A 15,779-nucleotide genomic window follows, 5' to 3' on the forward strand; every position below is an offset into this window, starting at 1 on the left:
AGATAGAGGAACCTGGATAAATGTCCCTACTTTGGATTGAAACAATTCACAAGTAATGTATTCAGGCTTAAGTATCAAACACGAGTACATTCAGCAGTATTTATCAATCAAGAGCTCTTCTTTATTGATGCCAAGAATATTCACTTGTCTATACTCCCATTTCAGTGTCATGGGGCCAAAAAATATGAGTAAACTAAGGAGACTGTGAAACAACAAGTCCATGTACACAGCAAATTATGTACCCCCAACTTTTGAAGGGAAAATATAAAATAAAATGTATTCTCCTCCCTTAAAAATGCCATTCTAACTAAAGTACATTACAGTGGAAATAGATGGGGAAACAATGAAAGCCGTGAGAGACTTTATTTTTCTGGGCTTCAAAATCACTGCATAAGGTGACTGCAGCCATGAAATTAAAAGATGCTTGCTCGTTGGAGGAAAAGCTATGACCAAACTAGACAGCCATATGACTCAGCAATCCCACTGCTGAGCATACACATCGAGGAAAGCAGAATTGAAAGAGACATGTGTACCCCAATGTTCATCACAGCACTGTTTATAATAGCCAGGACATGGAAGCAACCTAGATGTCCATCAGCAGACAAATGGATAAGAAAGCTGTGGTACATATACACAATGGAATATTACTCAGCCCTTAAAAAGAATACATTTGAATCAGTTCTAATGAGGTGGATGAAACTGGAGCCTACTATACAGAGTGAAGTAAGCCAGAAAGAAAAACACCAATACAGTATACTAATGCATATATATAGAATTTAGAAATATGGTAATGATAATCCTATATGCAAGACAGCAAAAGAGACACAGATGTATAGAACAGTCTTTTGGACTCTGGGAGAAGGTGAGAGTGGGATGATCTGAGAGAATAGCATTGAAACATGTATATTATCATATGTGAAACAGATCGCCAGTCCAGGTTCGATGCATGAAACAGGGTGCTCTGGGCTGATGCACTGGGATGACCCAGAGGGATGGGATGGGGAGGGAGGTGGGAAGGGGGTTCAAGATGGGGAACACATGTAAACCCATGGCTTATTCATGTCAATGTATGGCAAAAACCACTACAGTATCGTAAAGTAATTAGCCTCCAATTAAAATAAATGAATTAAAAAACAAATAAAGCAGAGACATTACTTGGCCAACAAAGGCCCATGTAGTCAAAGCTATGGCTTTTCCAGTAGTCATGTATGGGTATGAGAGTTGGACTATAAAGAAAGCTGAGTGCCAAAGAATTAATGCTTTTGAATTGTGCTGTTGGAGACGACTCTTGAGAGTCCCTTGGACTGCAAGGAGATCCAAACAGTCAATCCTAAAGGAAATCAGTCCTGAATATTCATTTGAAGGACTGATGCTGAAGCCGAAACTCCAATACTTTGGCCACCTGATGTGAAGAACTAACTCATCGGAAAAGACCCTGATACTGGGAAAGATTGAAGGCAGGACAAGAAGGGGATGACAGAGGATGAGACGGTTGGATGGCATCACCAACTCAATGGACATGAGTTTGAATAAGCTCCGGGAGTTGGTGATGGACAGGGAAGCCTGGCATGTTGCAGTACATGGGGTTGCAAAGAGTTGGACACAATTGAGTGACTGAACTGAACTGAACTGAACTCACAGTGGAATATTACTGAGCCATAAAAATAACAAAATAATATCATTTGCAGCATGTACCTAGAGATTGTCATACTGAGTGAAGTAAGTCAGACAGAGAGAGACAAATATCATATGATATTACATTTGCGGAATCTTAAAAATGGGTACAAATGTATTGATTTACAAAACAGCAATAAAGTTACAGATGTAGAAAATAACTCATGGTTACTGGGGTGGGGGGGGGCAGGATAAACTGGAAGGTTGGGATTGAAAGGTACACACTCCTGTATATAAAATAGATAACTAATAAGGACCTACTGTACAGTACAGGGAACTCTATACTCTGTAATGGCCTATATGGGAAAACAATCTTAAAAAGAGTAAAAGTACAGATATGTATAAAAGACTCACTTTGCAGTATACCTGAAACTAACACAACGCTATGAATCAACTATACCCTAATAAAAATTTTTTAAAGTACACTTATAAAGCACTCAAATGTACTTTATCCTATTCAAATATAGTACAAAAATTCTCTTAATTTATAGGGTAATCCTAAATACTTAAAACCTTAATCACTGTACTATAAATTAAACTCAAATATTCATAGTCAGATACCATTTTATATGCCAATTATCTTTTAGAATGTTTCTTCTTCATTTGGGTTTTAAAAATATTTATTATTTATTTGTCTTAATTGTAGCACATGTCTTGATTGTAACACATGGCATCTCTGTTGCAGCATATGGGAACTATTTCCCTGACCAGGGATTGAACCTGGTTCCCCTGCATTGGGAGTATGGAGTCTTAGCCCCTGGACCATGAGGGAAGTCCCTTTATTTAGTTTTGACATCTGTCTTCCTTGGAGTAAAATGCTCATTCCAATGTGCAGATTGTCTGATCAATGTCTCTTAACTTGCACATCCAACACAAATATTTAGCATTGGTGGGCTTCACATTTTGATAATAACTAATTGTCAGAAGTGCAAAATCATATGGCATCACTGATCTTGAAAATAACATTAATATATGGTACACCAGTGATTCAGTAATAATTAATAAACACTGTGTACCTATTTTTTTGCAGGGTTTTTTCTATCAGTGTTATATACCCTTGGAGAAAGATCTGAGGCTGAGTTTGCTTTTTCTTGTTTTTGTTTGCAGTGGCCTAGGTAACACTTCTTAAATAAGTCTCTAATCCTAAACATATGTGAAGAGTTGATTTCTCATCAAATTTAACTCTGATATGAACAATCAAGAAATTCCAGACCAAAGTTGGGTCTCAAACTCTAAGCTGGTCTTCTTATGCCAGCTTAAAAGCCTTTTCAAGTCATTCTTTCTTATCAAGTAATTGTGTTTCTCCTACATTGAACTCCCTGAAGGCAATGCAGGTCTTCATTTCTCCTGCCAGGTCAAAACAAGATGTAATGTGGGAAAAATCAAAAGGAAAGAAAACCAAAGACTAATATCACAAACACTGGGGTAATTTACTCATCTATAAAATGGGCATCTTAGTTTCACAGGCCTAACCAGGTTACTGTAAAGTAGTAAGTTAAAATAAAGATAAAGTGCTTCAACAGTGGTTGTCAGTGTTAGTTCATCTTTATAATTACCTTTTTAAAAAACTTTTTATTTTGTATTGGTGTATAGGTGATTAACAAAAAATGTTATAGTTTGAGGTAAACAGCAAAGGGACTCAGCCATGCACATACTATAATTACCTTCTGATCTTTTATAATTTAACTGTGGACTGGCTACAGCCTAGAAGCAATTAAATCAGAATCTCTACCCATAGGTCCTTTTGGTATATTAACATATTGCCAGGGTAGAGAACCATTGTCAGGCAATCAATTAATATTGCATTCATGTTACCTATTATTAACATCATTATTATATACTTCACATATTAGAATATAAATATTTAATAATACTTGCATTAGAACTTATATTTATTACTGAAAAAACAACAGAGGGTTTTTCTATCCCTGTATGGTCCTACTCCCCTGCGTTTCACTGTTGTTCGGGATAAACATTGTCATGAATTCAGTAGATGTATTTTCCTTTCAGTGTGCCCATAATACTTTATTGACTTCTGTGTTTATAAGTAGTTTTCTTGTAAATTGACCTAGATTCCAGCTAACATAAAGTTGTCATTTACCACAGTATTGCATTTTAAGTACACATATCTATATACTTAAGGACATGTATCTATGTACCTATATCTCTTAAGTACATATATGAAGTATATATATATATCAACACATAAAATGATGCACAGTGTTACCTGAGGGTTAAATTTCATTTATTTTTTAATTTCTTATTATGACACAGATGACTGAATTATCATACCACCCACCGTCCTACACAAGTGAGGATTTCCAAAATATATATGCATACAAGAGTACTGTTTTAGTTTTAAAGACGGAAACTTCTGCAAGCTTACTATTAATTATTTATTTTCCTGATGGAAATATCAGACAAAAGCAAATGCACACTCTGATTGTCAAGGTATCAAATCAGAAAGGTTCTTGAAATTTGGCTAGCAAGGCTTTTTGTGATAGAGTCATATGAACATTTCTGTTTTTCAAAGAGAATGATATTTCCATGGTTCAGATTTACAAAATGGTCTGAAAAAATGCTTTATTATTCATAGAAAACCCTATCATCTATAATATTCATGTAAAAGGCCCCTGCAAATCACTTGTTCCATTCTACTAATTCATGGATAGACTCACCAAATCCCAGAAGAAGCAATCCATTGTTCTAATTGCATTTGCTCATCTGGGACTAAAGAAGGTTTCAAAAGAAAACAATTCACTCAGGCGGTACAGAGACTTGGGACTGAAATTAGGAAACCTTTCACCCATTAAAGGTGGAGTATGTGTAAATCTCTCCACGTCTATGCCGGTATCCCTTACACTGAAGTAGGATCCGTAATATCCATTTGTAGGACATGTGGAGGCTTCCCAGGTATCTCATTGGTAAAGAAGTAACAGTGTACTAGAATTAACAGCAGTGCCAGGCAGGGAGCTGTTCCCCCAGGTTTGGTGCTGAAAATAAAACCCACCCCTCAACCTCCAATGAGCGCTGAAGAGTTGATGCCTTCAAATTGTGGTGCTGGACCTGAAGATCCCACATGCTGTAATGGAAGAAAGTAGATCCTGTGTGCTACAACTAAGACCTGGTACAACTAATTAAATAAATATTAAAAAGAAATTGTGGTGCTGGAGAAGATTCTTGAGAGTCCCTTGGACTGCAAGGAGATCAAACCAGTCAATCCTAAAGGAAATGAACCCTAAATATTCATTGAAAGGATTAATGCTGAAACTGAAGCTGCAGTACTTTGGCCACCTAATGCGAATAGCCAAAAGACCCTGATGCTGGGAATGATTGAAGGCAGAAGGAGAAGTGGATGACAGAGTATGAGATGGTTGGATGGCTTCATTGACTCAATGGACATGAGTTTGAACAAACTCCAGGAGATGGTGAAGGACAGCGAAGCCTGGAGTGCTGCAGTTCATGGGGTCACAAAGAGTCGGACACAACTTAGCAACTGAACAACAGCAACACCTAGCTCCAATAAAGAATCTGCCTGCCAGTGTTGGAGACACAAGAGACATGGGTTCCATCCCTGGGTGGGAAAGATCCCCTGGAATACGAAATGGCAACCTGCTCCAGTATTCTTGCCTTGAAAATTTCATGGACAGAGGAGCCTGGCCAGCTACAATCCATGGGGTTGCAAAGAGTCGGACATGACTGAGAGCACACACACACATGCACATACAAACACACACACATGGGTTTCACACCCTAAGTTACCAGTCTTATGTCAGGTTTAGAGCCTTTCAAGTCATTTCTCCCTTATAGAGAGTTTGTATGCATGTGTGCTAAGTCATTTCAGTCATGTGCAACTCTGTGTGACTCCGTAGACTGTAGCCCGCCAGGCTCCTCTGTCCTTGGGATTCTCCAGGCAAGAACACTGGAGTGGGTTGCCATTCCCTCTCCAAGGGATCTCCCCAACCCAAGGATGGAACCACTGTCTCCTGCATTGGCAGATGGATTCTTTACCCCTGAGCCACCAAGGAAACTCAACAGAGAGTTTGCATTTGACCTAAATTCAGCTCCCTGAATGCAGGTTGAGTTAGCGGGACAGGATACTGTCTAGGCACCCTATGGATGGAATTTCATTTTCTGCTTTCAAATCTGACTTTACACTCTATACCCCAGGGATTGATCAAAATTACATTAAAGTAAAATGTTTCTATCCTAACTGTAAATAATGATAATGCATTTGACTTTCTTTGTGAGGTGAAAATGCATATAATAGGAAACAGGCTGCATAATAAACTTAGTTCAGAACTTGGCTCTTAGAATCACCGAGTAAGGTTTTGTGATGTTGTGGTTACTGTCATCATTTTTTAAAAAAAATATTTTTAAAAGAAAGGATTTTTAAAAATAATTTTGTTTATTTATTTTTGGCTATCGTGGGTCTTCACTCCTATGCAGACTTTTCCCTAGTTGCAGCCGGGAGGGGGGGTGGTGGTGGTGGTGGCTATGCTTCATTGCAGTGCACAGATTTCTCATTCCAGAGGCTTCTCTTGTTGCAGAGATGGACTCTAGTATTTGCCATACATGGGCTCGATAGTTAGCAGCTCTGGGACTCTAGAGCATGTACACCCAATAGTTGTGGAGCACAGGATCAGTTGCTCCTCAGAGTGTGGGATCCTCCTGGACTAAGGATTGAATGCATGTCTCCTGCATTGGCAAGTGAATTCCTTAGCACTGAGCCACCAAAGAAGCCCATACTGTCATCATTTTCATCATCGTCACCTTCACTATCATTTTGAGCACTTAGGAGATATTTTAGAAGGACCTATTTCCTGATCAGGTAGAAAAAATGACCAAGGAAGACAGAACCAGCGTGGGAGGAAAACGGAAATTTAAATGAGTTATACCATCCCCACCACTAACAACAACATCCACTTCATAGGCCTCCAAGCCAAACTATGCATTTTGGGGCCCTCCCACTGGCTATCCTAACTGTCCCAGTACTCTGATGATAAGCAAACAAGTCTCCCCAATTCCTCCTGCATTCAGTATCTCCCACTGCACTTGGCAGTCACTGGGCTGTGCTGTGTCTCTGCTGGAGCAGGAATGCCCCTCCCATACCTGGCATTACTTGAGGACAGAGGCTTTGTCCTCAGGACTTCCAGTAAGACAGACTCACGTACGTGCCTTGTGGTACAGACAGTAACTTCAGGAGCATGAGATACACAGGTATGGAACCCACTGGCTGGAGCTGGCTATATGAAGGACTGGGAAGCACAGGCTGATTATTTATAGTGATACAGCCATGAGACCTCTATGCACATAGCAGATAATTAGCCAACTTGGTCCATGGTCTCTCCATCTCTGAGGATTTGCTAATTTCATGGTGGAGGAAAAGAAGTAAAGTGAATATGTTAGGAAGGATGTAAACCTGTCCTCGTCTCAGGAGGGGGCTGACCTCTATGCCTCACCTCTGATATCCAAGTTGTTTACCTCATAAAGTTCAAACACATTTTTTAAATTAGAGAAAACAATATATGACTTTTATATTTGCAAATCTATTGAATCAGTCATATGAGTTAGAGAGATTTAGGTCTTCCATGCCAAGATTCTGATTGTATTTCTAATTTCTCAGTTTAGATTTATGTCTCTGAGAACTTTCTATTTTTTTATCTATAGTCCTTGTTTGGGGTTTAGGATTTTCTGCCTTAGAGATTTATGTTTTTTGCTATTTTGAATGATAGCTCCAATTCTAGTTCTAATTTTATTGGAATATTAAGTTTTAAGTAATTTAACATTCTAGCTCAATTTTTGTCTTCAGATGAGGTATGTTCTATGTGTTCCTCCCTTTAGCTGGTTCTAATTTGTATCCTTTTGCTATAAAACTATTACAATGAGTAGAGCACTTTTCTGAGATCTGAGTAACTCTAGTGCATGACAGAACTTGAGGGAGTCCTCTCAGTTTGAATCATGTTTGAAAATTATTGAATGTGAAAAAGTTCCCAAATTTGTAGCAAATTGGCCTATAACAAGGATGGCCCTGGAGATGCTTGAACTAGTGCTGGTGTCTGATAGAGGGCAGTCTTGTGAGTGTTCCTTGGGCTCTGCTGATTCACAAACTCTCTGTAGTAAAGAAGGGAGTAGAAAGCATCAAGCCAAGTTGAAGCCCATCAGAGGTCTCTGAAAACCACAAGGAAGCTCTGGAGCTACAGTGACCCTTAGAGTTGGCTGGAGTTGGGGCAAAGGAGCCAAATGCTTACAACCCCACATCATACGGTCATCAAAAGTGGACTGCCTGGGGGCTCCTCTAGCTGAGGCAGATCCCTCTTGGAGTTGATTGCTGATGGCTGAGTAACACCCAGCAATGAAGCACTATATCTCTCATTCCTGCAGGAGATTTTTTTATTGTGGTAAAGCAACTGTCAACTTAAAAAATATTCGTACCTAAGAAAATGTAGACAGCATACTCTATGACATAAATCACAGCAAGATCCTCTCCGACCCGTCTCCTAGAGTAATGGAAATAAAAGCAAAAAGAAACAAATGGGGCCTAATTAAACTTAAAATCTTGCAAAGCAAAGGAAACTATAAACAAGGTCAAAAGACAACCCTCAGAATGGGAGAAAATTATAGCAAATGAAACAACCAACAAAGGATTAATTTCCAAAATACACAAGCAGTTCATGCAACTCAATACCAGAAAAACAAACAACCCAGTCAAAAAGTGGGCAAAACATCTAAACAGATATTTCTCCAAAGAAGACATACAGATGGCTAATAAACACATGAAAAGATGCTCAACATCACTCATTATTAGATAAATTCAAATCAAAACTACAGTGAGATATCACTTTTGATATCAATTTGAGTCAATTGCTAATGAGGTGGATAAACCTAGAGTCTATTATACAGATGAAGTAAATTAGAAACAAATATCGAATTCTAATGCATATTGGTGGAATCTAGAGAGATGGTAACGATGAACCTATTTGCAGGGCAGCAACAGAGATACAGACATAGAGAGCAAACTTGTGGACAAGGCAGGGGAAGGAGAAGGTGGGGCAAATGGAGAGAGTATCAAGGAAGCATATGCACTATCATATGTAAAATAGACAGCCAGTGGGAATTTGCTGTGTGATTCGGGGAGCTCAGATCGGCGCTCTGTGACAACCTAGAGGGGTGGGATGGGTTGGGAGGTGGGAGGAAGGGTCAAGAGGGAGGGGACATATGTTTACATATGTGTACCTATGGCTGATTCATGTTGATGTATGGCAGAAAGCAATACAATATTGTTAAGCAATTATCCTTCAATAGAAATTAAATTTTAAAAATATATTCATAACCTAAGAGTTGAGAGTTATGCTTTATTCAGCAGGAACTGTTAGGACTTAAGCAGGGAGACAACATCCTCAAGTAAGCCTGAAAGAAATGGTTTGAGGAGGCTAAGGGAGGAGCTGGGATATATAGAAGTTTCTCTATAGAAAGGCAGATAGTCTGAATGTTGAAAATATTTTTGTGAATTAAAGGAAACCAGATATCCCAAGTTAAGGAATTTAGTGCTTTTCTGTGTATGGGAAGATTCAAGAGTCTGGGCTCATTGCTGAAGCCATTCCTTTCATATGCATCTCAGCTATCTGAGGCCAATATCCTGTGTTTTTCACATCCTGAGCTCCCTGTGGCTCACAGGGAGAGTAGCTGCAGTCTGATGGCTGTTAGATCACAAGTATTCTTCTCCTTCCTGAGTGCCCTTAGGGCTCACCATCTCACACAGGAGGGCTAGAGTCACTAGTGACTGTGACATCCTTTTTTCCTGATATGGCGGGGAATACTCCATATCTCACAACATAACATAAAATCTACCATCTAAAGTATTTTTTAAGTGTACAGTTGCCTTAAGTACCTTCACGTTGTTTTCCAACCATTACCACCATTCATCTTCAGAACTATTTCATCTTCCCCAAGTGAAAATCTGTCCCCATTAAACACTAACTCCCCTTTCTTCCTCCCAAAGCCTCTGGCAACCACCATTCTACACTCTCTCAGGGGCAGTTTGACTATTTTAGGTCCTCATCTCAGTGGAATCCTTCAATTTTTACCCCTTTCCCTCTGGCTATGTAATATTATTGGGGAGAAGTTAAATGGAATGGAAAGAGAATTATCAGAAAAGTTGGGAATTAACTTTGCTCTGGTAGGTACTCTCTTACCTACTCTTTGGGAAGCATACACCCAGTTTTCAAAGGAAAGTTCCAGTTGAAGTTTCAGTTAATAGTTTCTCACTTCAATTTCAAAACACCCAGATTAAGATAGGAAATTCATCACTCTCAGCTCACTTCAGTCACTCAGTCGTGTCCGACTCTTTGCGACCCATGGCCTGCAGCACGGCAGGCCTCCCTGTCCATCACCAACTCCCGGAGTTTACTCAAATTCATGTCCATTGAGTCGGTGACTTGCTCAAAAATTAGACCAAGATCATTAGGAACAAAAAATTTACTGAAAGTCTTGTTCCTTGAGGTAGGGTTTAGATCCTTGTATCAAAGTGTGGGCAAAAAAGTCATTGAAAACAGTATAGAAACAATAAATAACAAAAACGAGAGGGCTATGATTATTTTTCAATGATAGAAACAAGACTGCCCATGGCCAGGAGTCCTGGATCATGCATAAAAAAAGTGAGAATGGTATATTGATGTGCTGTGCAAAATCCAGGTGGGAATATGTTTTAAGTGGGTGAATCTAAAATAATTTCCCAAACCATTAGAGTTATTCTAAGAGGAAAAACCTGTTATAGGAAAGAAAAAAATCTGAATACATCTGAATACTTTAACCTTTGCTTCCTGCTGCTTTTGTTCATTAAAAGGATACCATCTACACATAATGGCCTGCCTGGGGAACCCTGATCTTCTGCCTGAATGTTAAACCAATGTGCCTTTGTTCAGGGAAACACTCTGACCCTGTCCACCTGTGAATGGCTGCAAGGAAAAAGAAATTTAACACCTCCCTTCCCCTGAGGCTGGTCATTTCAGGAGATAGTTGACTTCACTTCCTCACCTCCCTTTCCCTTTTCTATAAAAGAATCTGGCAGCCAGGCCCTGATAAGATGGCTATTTTGAGACACTAGCTTTCTATCTTTTCCATCTGCCGGTTTTCTAAATAAATTATTATTCTTGCCTCTGCACCTTGTCTCCTGATTTATTGGCTTGCAATGCAGTGAGCAAAGCAAGTTTGGACTTAGTAACAAACAGAAAGCAGAGATGCATATACCCTATGTGACTGGAGATTCAGAACTTCTCGTTGCACATATTTGATTTTACTGCCTTTTCCAATCTTATGAACCAAAAGAAAAGAATGGAATTGGTGTTAAGATTAGGCAATCCTGTGGGTAATCCTCCACAGGGCACTCTTGATGTCCTTGTTCCTTAGACTGTAGATGATGGGGTTCAGCATAGGGGTGACCACAGCGTACATCACTGAGGCCACAGCGCCCTTCCTGGGGGAAGATGAAACAGCTGAACTGAGGTATACACCAAGACCTGTTCCATAAAACAAACAAACAACTGCCAAGTGAGAGCCACAGGTGGAGAAGGCTTTGTAATTCCCACCTGATGATGAGACTCTGAGAATGGAGGAAATAATTCGAGAATAAGAGTAAAGAACTCCTGAGAGTGGAACTCCACCAAAAATGGTACCAATAAAAAGGATTAATATGTTATTGATGAAGGTGTCTGAACAGGCAAGCTTGAGGAGTTGAGAAAGGTCACAAAAGAAATGAGGGATTTCCACATCTGCACAGAAGGTAAGCTGTGACATCATCAAGTAGTGCAGTTGGGAGGTCAAAAAACTGGTGAAAAATGATGCCAGGACCAACAAGCCACAGAGGCGGGGGCTCATGATGACCAGGTAGTGTAGAGGGTGACAGATGGCCACCAACCGGTCATAGGCCATCACTGTCAGAAGGAGACTCTCCAAACATGCAAAAAGGGAAAAGAAGGCCACCTGAGCTAGACAGCCTGCATAGGTGATGGATTTGCTGTGTGTCTGGATGTTCACTAGCATCTTGGGGACAGTGGTGGTGCTGATACTGATGTCAGTCAATGACAGACTGGAGAGGAAGAAGTACATGGGGGTGTGGAGGTGGGAATCAGAGATAAAAGCCAGGATGATGAGCAGGTTCCCAAGCATGGTCACCAGGTACATAGACAGGAAGAGTCCAAAGAGGAGGGGCTGAAGTTCTGGATCATCTGAGAGTCCCAGCAGGAGGAATTCTGAGACACATGTAAGATTCTGTGGTTCCACGTTGATGGGGCATCTTTTGAAAAAGAAGAGTGTTAAATAAGCAAAACAAATGTAGAGGCATCCAGATAAGTGTTCATACGTTGGATTTAAGCAACCCATAAATAAAGTCTTCATACTTGATTATACACCCCAGTACTTCTGCAATATTTCTAAGTTCTCAGTTGTGAGCATGTTTCTATTGATGACCAAAATAGTCACCTCTTTCTTTGCACCCATTTATGTGGTGACCCAAGGACGAAAGAGCAGACAAAAAACCAGGGAGAGTCTTGGAATGCAGAAACAGAAAAACCAGACCCTTATCATCCTTCCCTCCCCCATGTTGTAACTGTTAATGGAACAGTATAACCTGTCTCCCCTCCTACCCCACAGGGAGAAGGTATTTGCCCTACTCTTCCCCCTACCCAGTATACATGCCTCATACAATCAGCAAATGACCTGCAAGACCCCTATCCCACTCCATGTACCCTGGCTATAAAAGTGGACTAAGGACCCCTGTTCAACGTTTGTTCTCCCTTGAGCTGGCCTGCTGTTCTAACAGCATCTCCCACTCTAATAAACTTTATTTCCCTCTCATTCTGTCTCATGTCTGGAAATTCTATTCCAATCCACACCCGGACCACTACATTTTACACATGGGACTAAAGAATATTAGAGAAGGAAGGACATTTTGAGATCACAAATCCAGGAACACAATAAAATATCTGGGGTTTTGTTTTCTTTTGTTTTTGCTGTTTTTGATTTTAGTTGCTAGGTAATACTTCTTATATGTCTCCAAGCCTAAACAGGTCCAAGGGTTTGATTTCTCATCAAATCCAACCCTTTTATGAATATTTGAGAAATTTAAGACCAAAGTCTGGTCTCAAACACTAAGTCAGCCTTCTTATGCCAGCTTAAAAGATTTTTAAGTCCATATTTCCTTAGAGACTTTGCATTTCTCCTAAGGTCAGTTCCCTGAGTGCAGGCTGAGTTAGCAGCATGTAATACTGTCTAGAGGGGCTTCTCTGGTGGCTCAGTGCAAACAACCCACTTGCAGTGCAGGAGATGGCGATTCAACCTCTGGATCAGGAAGATCCCCTGGAAATGGATATGGCAACCCACTCCAATATTCTTGACTGGGAAATTCCACGGACAGAGGAGCCTGGCAGGCTACAATCCATGTGGTTGCAAGAGTCAGACACAACTAAGTAACTAAACCACCACCACCACCTATACTGTATAGGTACCCTATGAATGAATTTTCCCTACCTGCATTCAACTCTGACTTTACCCCTTTTCTACTCCATATTAGGGCCTGATAAAAGTTACATAAAAATATTGTGTTCCTATCCTCAACTGTAAGAGATGATAACGCGTGTTCTGGGGGTGGTAATGCAGATAAAAGAAAACAAGCTTCAGAAAAATCTTAGCTCTGCTCCTGGCAAATGGAATCCCAGGTAAAAGTTTATGATATTGTGCTTACTGTCATCATTTTCATCACCATCACCTTCATGATCATCTGGAGAACTTAGGGGACAGTTTAGGGAGACCTATTTCCTGCTCTGCTGGAAAAGATGCCCAAGGAGAATAGAACCAGTGTGGAAGGAAAATAGAAATTTATATAAGAGTTCTCAAATCCCCACCATTAGTAACATGAACTTCATAGGTCTCTGCTTTGAACCTATGCATCTTTGGTGCCCCTCCACATGCTATCCCAACTGTCTCACTGCCTTGATGATGAGAAAATAAATCTCCCCCAATCCTTCCTGCATTCAGAGTCTCCTTTCTTATGAACAGTTGAGAAATTTCAGACAAAGCCAGATCTCAAACCCTAAGTTGACCTTCTTACATCAGCCTGAGAGCTTTTCAAGTCACTATTTCCTTGTAGAGAGTCTGCATTTCTCCTAAATTCAGTTCCCTGAATGCAGGCTGGGTTAGCAGGAGAGGAAATTGTTTAGGTGCCTTATGAATGGAATATCACTGTCTACATTCAAATCTGACTTTACCCTCTATCTCCCCGGGGTTTATAAACATTGCCTTAAAGTATTGTGTCCCTATCCAGAACTACAAAATGATAATAATGGTATTGCTGTCTTTGGAGGTGACAGTAAAGCACCTAAAAATAACAATTACACAAAAAACTTAGCTCAGCTCCTGGACTTGGAATCCTTAGGAAAAGTTTTGTGACACTGTGGTTACTGTCATCATTTTCATCATCATTACCTTCATGATATTTTGGAGAACTTGGGGGACAATTTAGAGGGACCTCTTTCCTGCTCAGGTAGAAAAAAATGCACCGCCTTCCCCCAAGACAGAACCAATGTTAGAGGAAAATAGAAATTTAAATAAGAGTTCTTAGATCCCCACCACTACCAACAACATTAACTTCATAGGCCTCACAGCTGAATCTGTGTATTTTGGTGCCCTCCCACTGGCTCTCCCAACTATCCCACTGCCTTGCGGTGAGTAAACAAGGCTTCCCCATCCTTCCTGCATTCAGTGTGTGCCTCTGCATTTGACACTCACTGGCTTGGGCTGTGTCTCCGCTGAAGCAGGACTGAAGGATGCAGATTGCCTGCCTCTCCCACGCCGGCTGCTGGATGAGGGTTGAGACTGTGTCCACAGGACTCATAAGAAAACAGACTCAAGTATGGGCTTCCAGGTTCAGACAGCAACTCTGGGAGATGAAAGACACAGGTATGACACTCAGTGGACTGGAGCTGACTAATTTAAGGGCAGGGAAGTGTAGGCTAATTATTTACGATGATACAGCCTTGAGACCTCAATGCACCTAAAAGATAATTAGATGCATTGGTCCATGGCCTCTCAGTCTCAGGATTTGCTAATTTCATGGAGGAGGAAAAGAAGAAAAGTGATTGTATTAGGAAGGACTTAGACCTTTCCTCTTCACAAGAGGAGGCTGACCTCTACTCCTCACCACTGACGTCCAAGTGGTTTACATTATTGTAAACTTCAGGCACTTCTTTTGCAAATATATATGTATTGTTTTTATATTATTTTCCATTATAGATTATTGTAGGTCTGTATATATAGAATATAGTTCCCTATGGTATTCAGTAAATTTTTGTTGTTTATTTTATATATAGTAGTGTATATATGGAAGTTAATCTCAAACTTCCAATGTATCCTTCCGTGTGCCTTCCCTTTTAGTAATCATCAGTTTTTTTTTTTTAATATCTGTGACTCTATTTCTGTTTTTTAAAAAGTTCATTTGTGCTATTCTTTTAGTTTCCGTATGTAAGTGATATCACAGGATAATTTGTCTTTCTCTTTCTGACTTATTTCACTTATTATGCTCTCTAGGTCCATCCTTGTAGCTCCAAATGGCATTATTTCATTCTTTTTCATAGCTGAGGAGTATTCCATTTATACAACAAATCTTCTTTTTTTTAATTAATTTTTTATTGAAGGATAATTGCTTTACAGAATTTTGCTGTTTTCTGTCAAACCTCAACATGAATCAGCCATAGGTATACATGTATTCCCTCCCTTTTGAAGCTCCCTCCCATCTCCCTCCCCATCCCACCCCTCTAGGTTGATACAGAACTCCTGTTTGAGTTTCCTGAGCCACACAGCAAATTCCCGTTGGCTATCTATTTTACACATGGTGATGAAAGTTTCCAAGTTACTCTTCCCATACATCTCACCCTCTCCTCCCCTCTCCTCATGACCATAACTCTATTTTCTATGTCTGTTTCTCCATTGTTGCCCTGTAAGAAAATTCTTCAGTATCATTTTTTAGATTCCGTATATATGTGTTAGAATATGATATTTATCTTTCTCTTTCTGACTCACTTCACTCTGTATAATAGGTTCCAGGTTCATCC

General features: G+C 40.0%; 1 protein-coding gene across 1 annotated transcript; it reads right to left on the reverse strand.

Annotated features, from left to right (window-relative positions):
- Positions 1 to 11,025: 11,025 nt before the first annotated feature.
- LOC122700360 (olfactory receptor 18-like) lies at positions 11,026 to 12,069 on the reverse strand. Its single transcript, XM_043913201.1, has one exon. It carries the CDS (start codon positions 12,067 to 12,069, stop codon positions 11,026 to 11,028), a length of 1,044 nt encoding a protein of 347 aa, XP_043769136.1.
- Positions 12,070 to 15,779: the final 3,710 nt, after the last annotated feature.

This window comes from Cervus elaphus, chromosome 9, assembly GCF_910594005.1.
Source record: "Cervus elaphus chromosome 9, mCerEla1.1, whole genome shotgun sequence".
In the NCBI taxonomy this organism is placed as follows: Eukaryota; Metazoa; Chordata; class Mammalia; order Artiodactyla; family Cervidae; genus Cervus; species Cervus elaphus.

Coding starts and splice junctions, on each gene's coding strand:
- LOC122700360 (XM_043913201.1), bottom strand. CDS start 12,069: ATGAAGACTTTATTTATGGGTTGCTTAAATCCAACGTATGAACACTTA.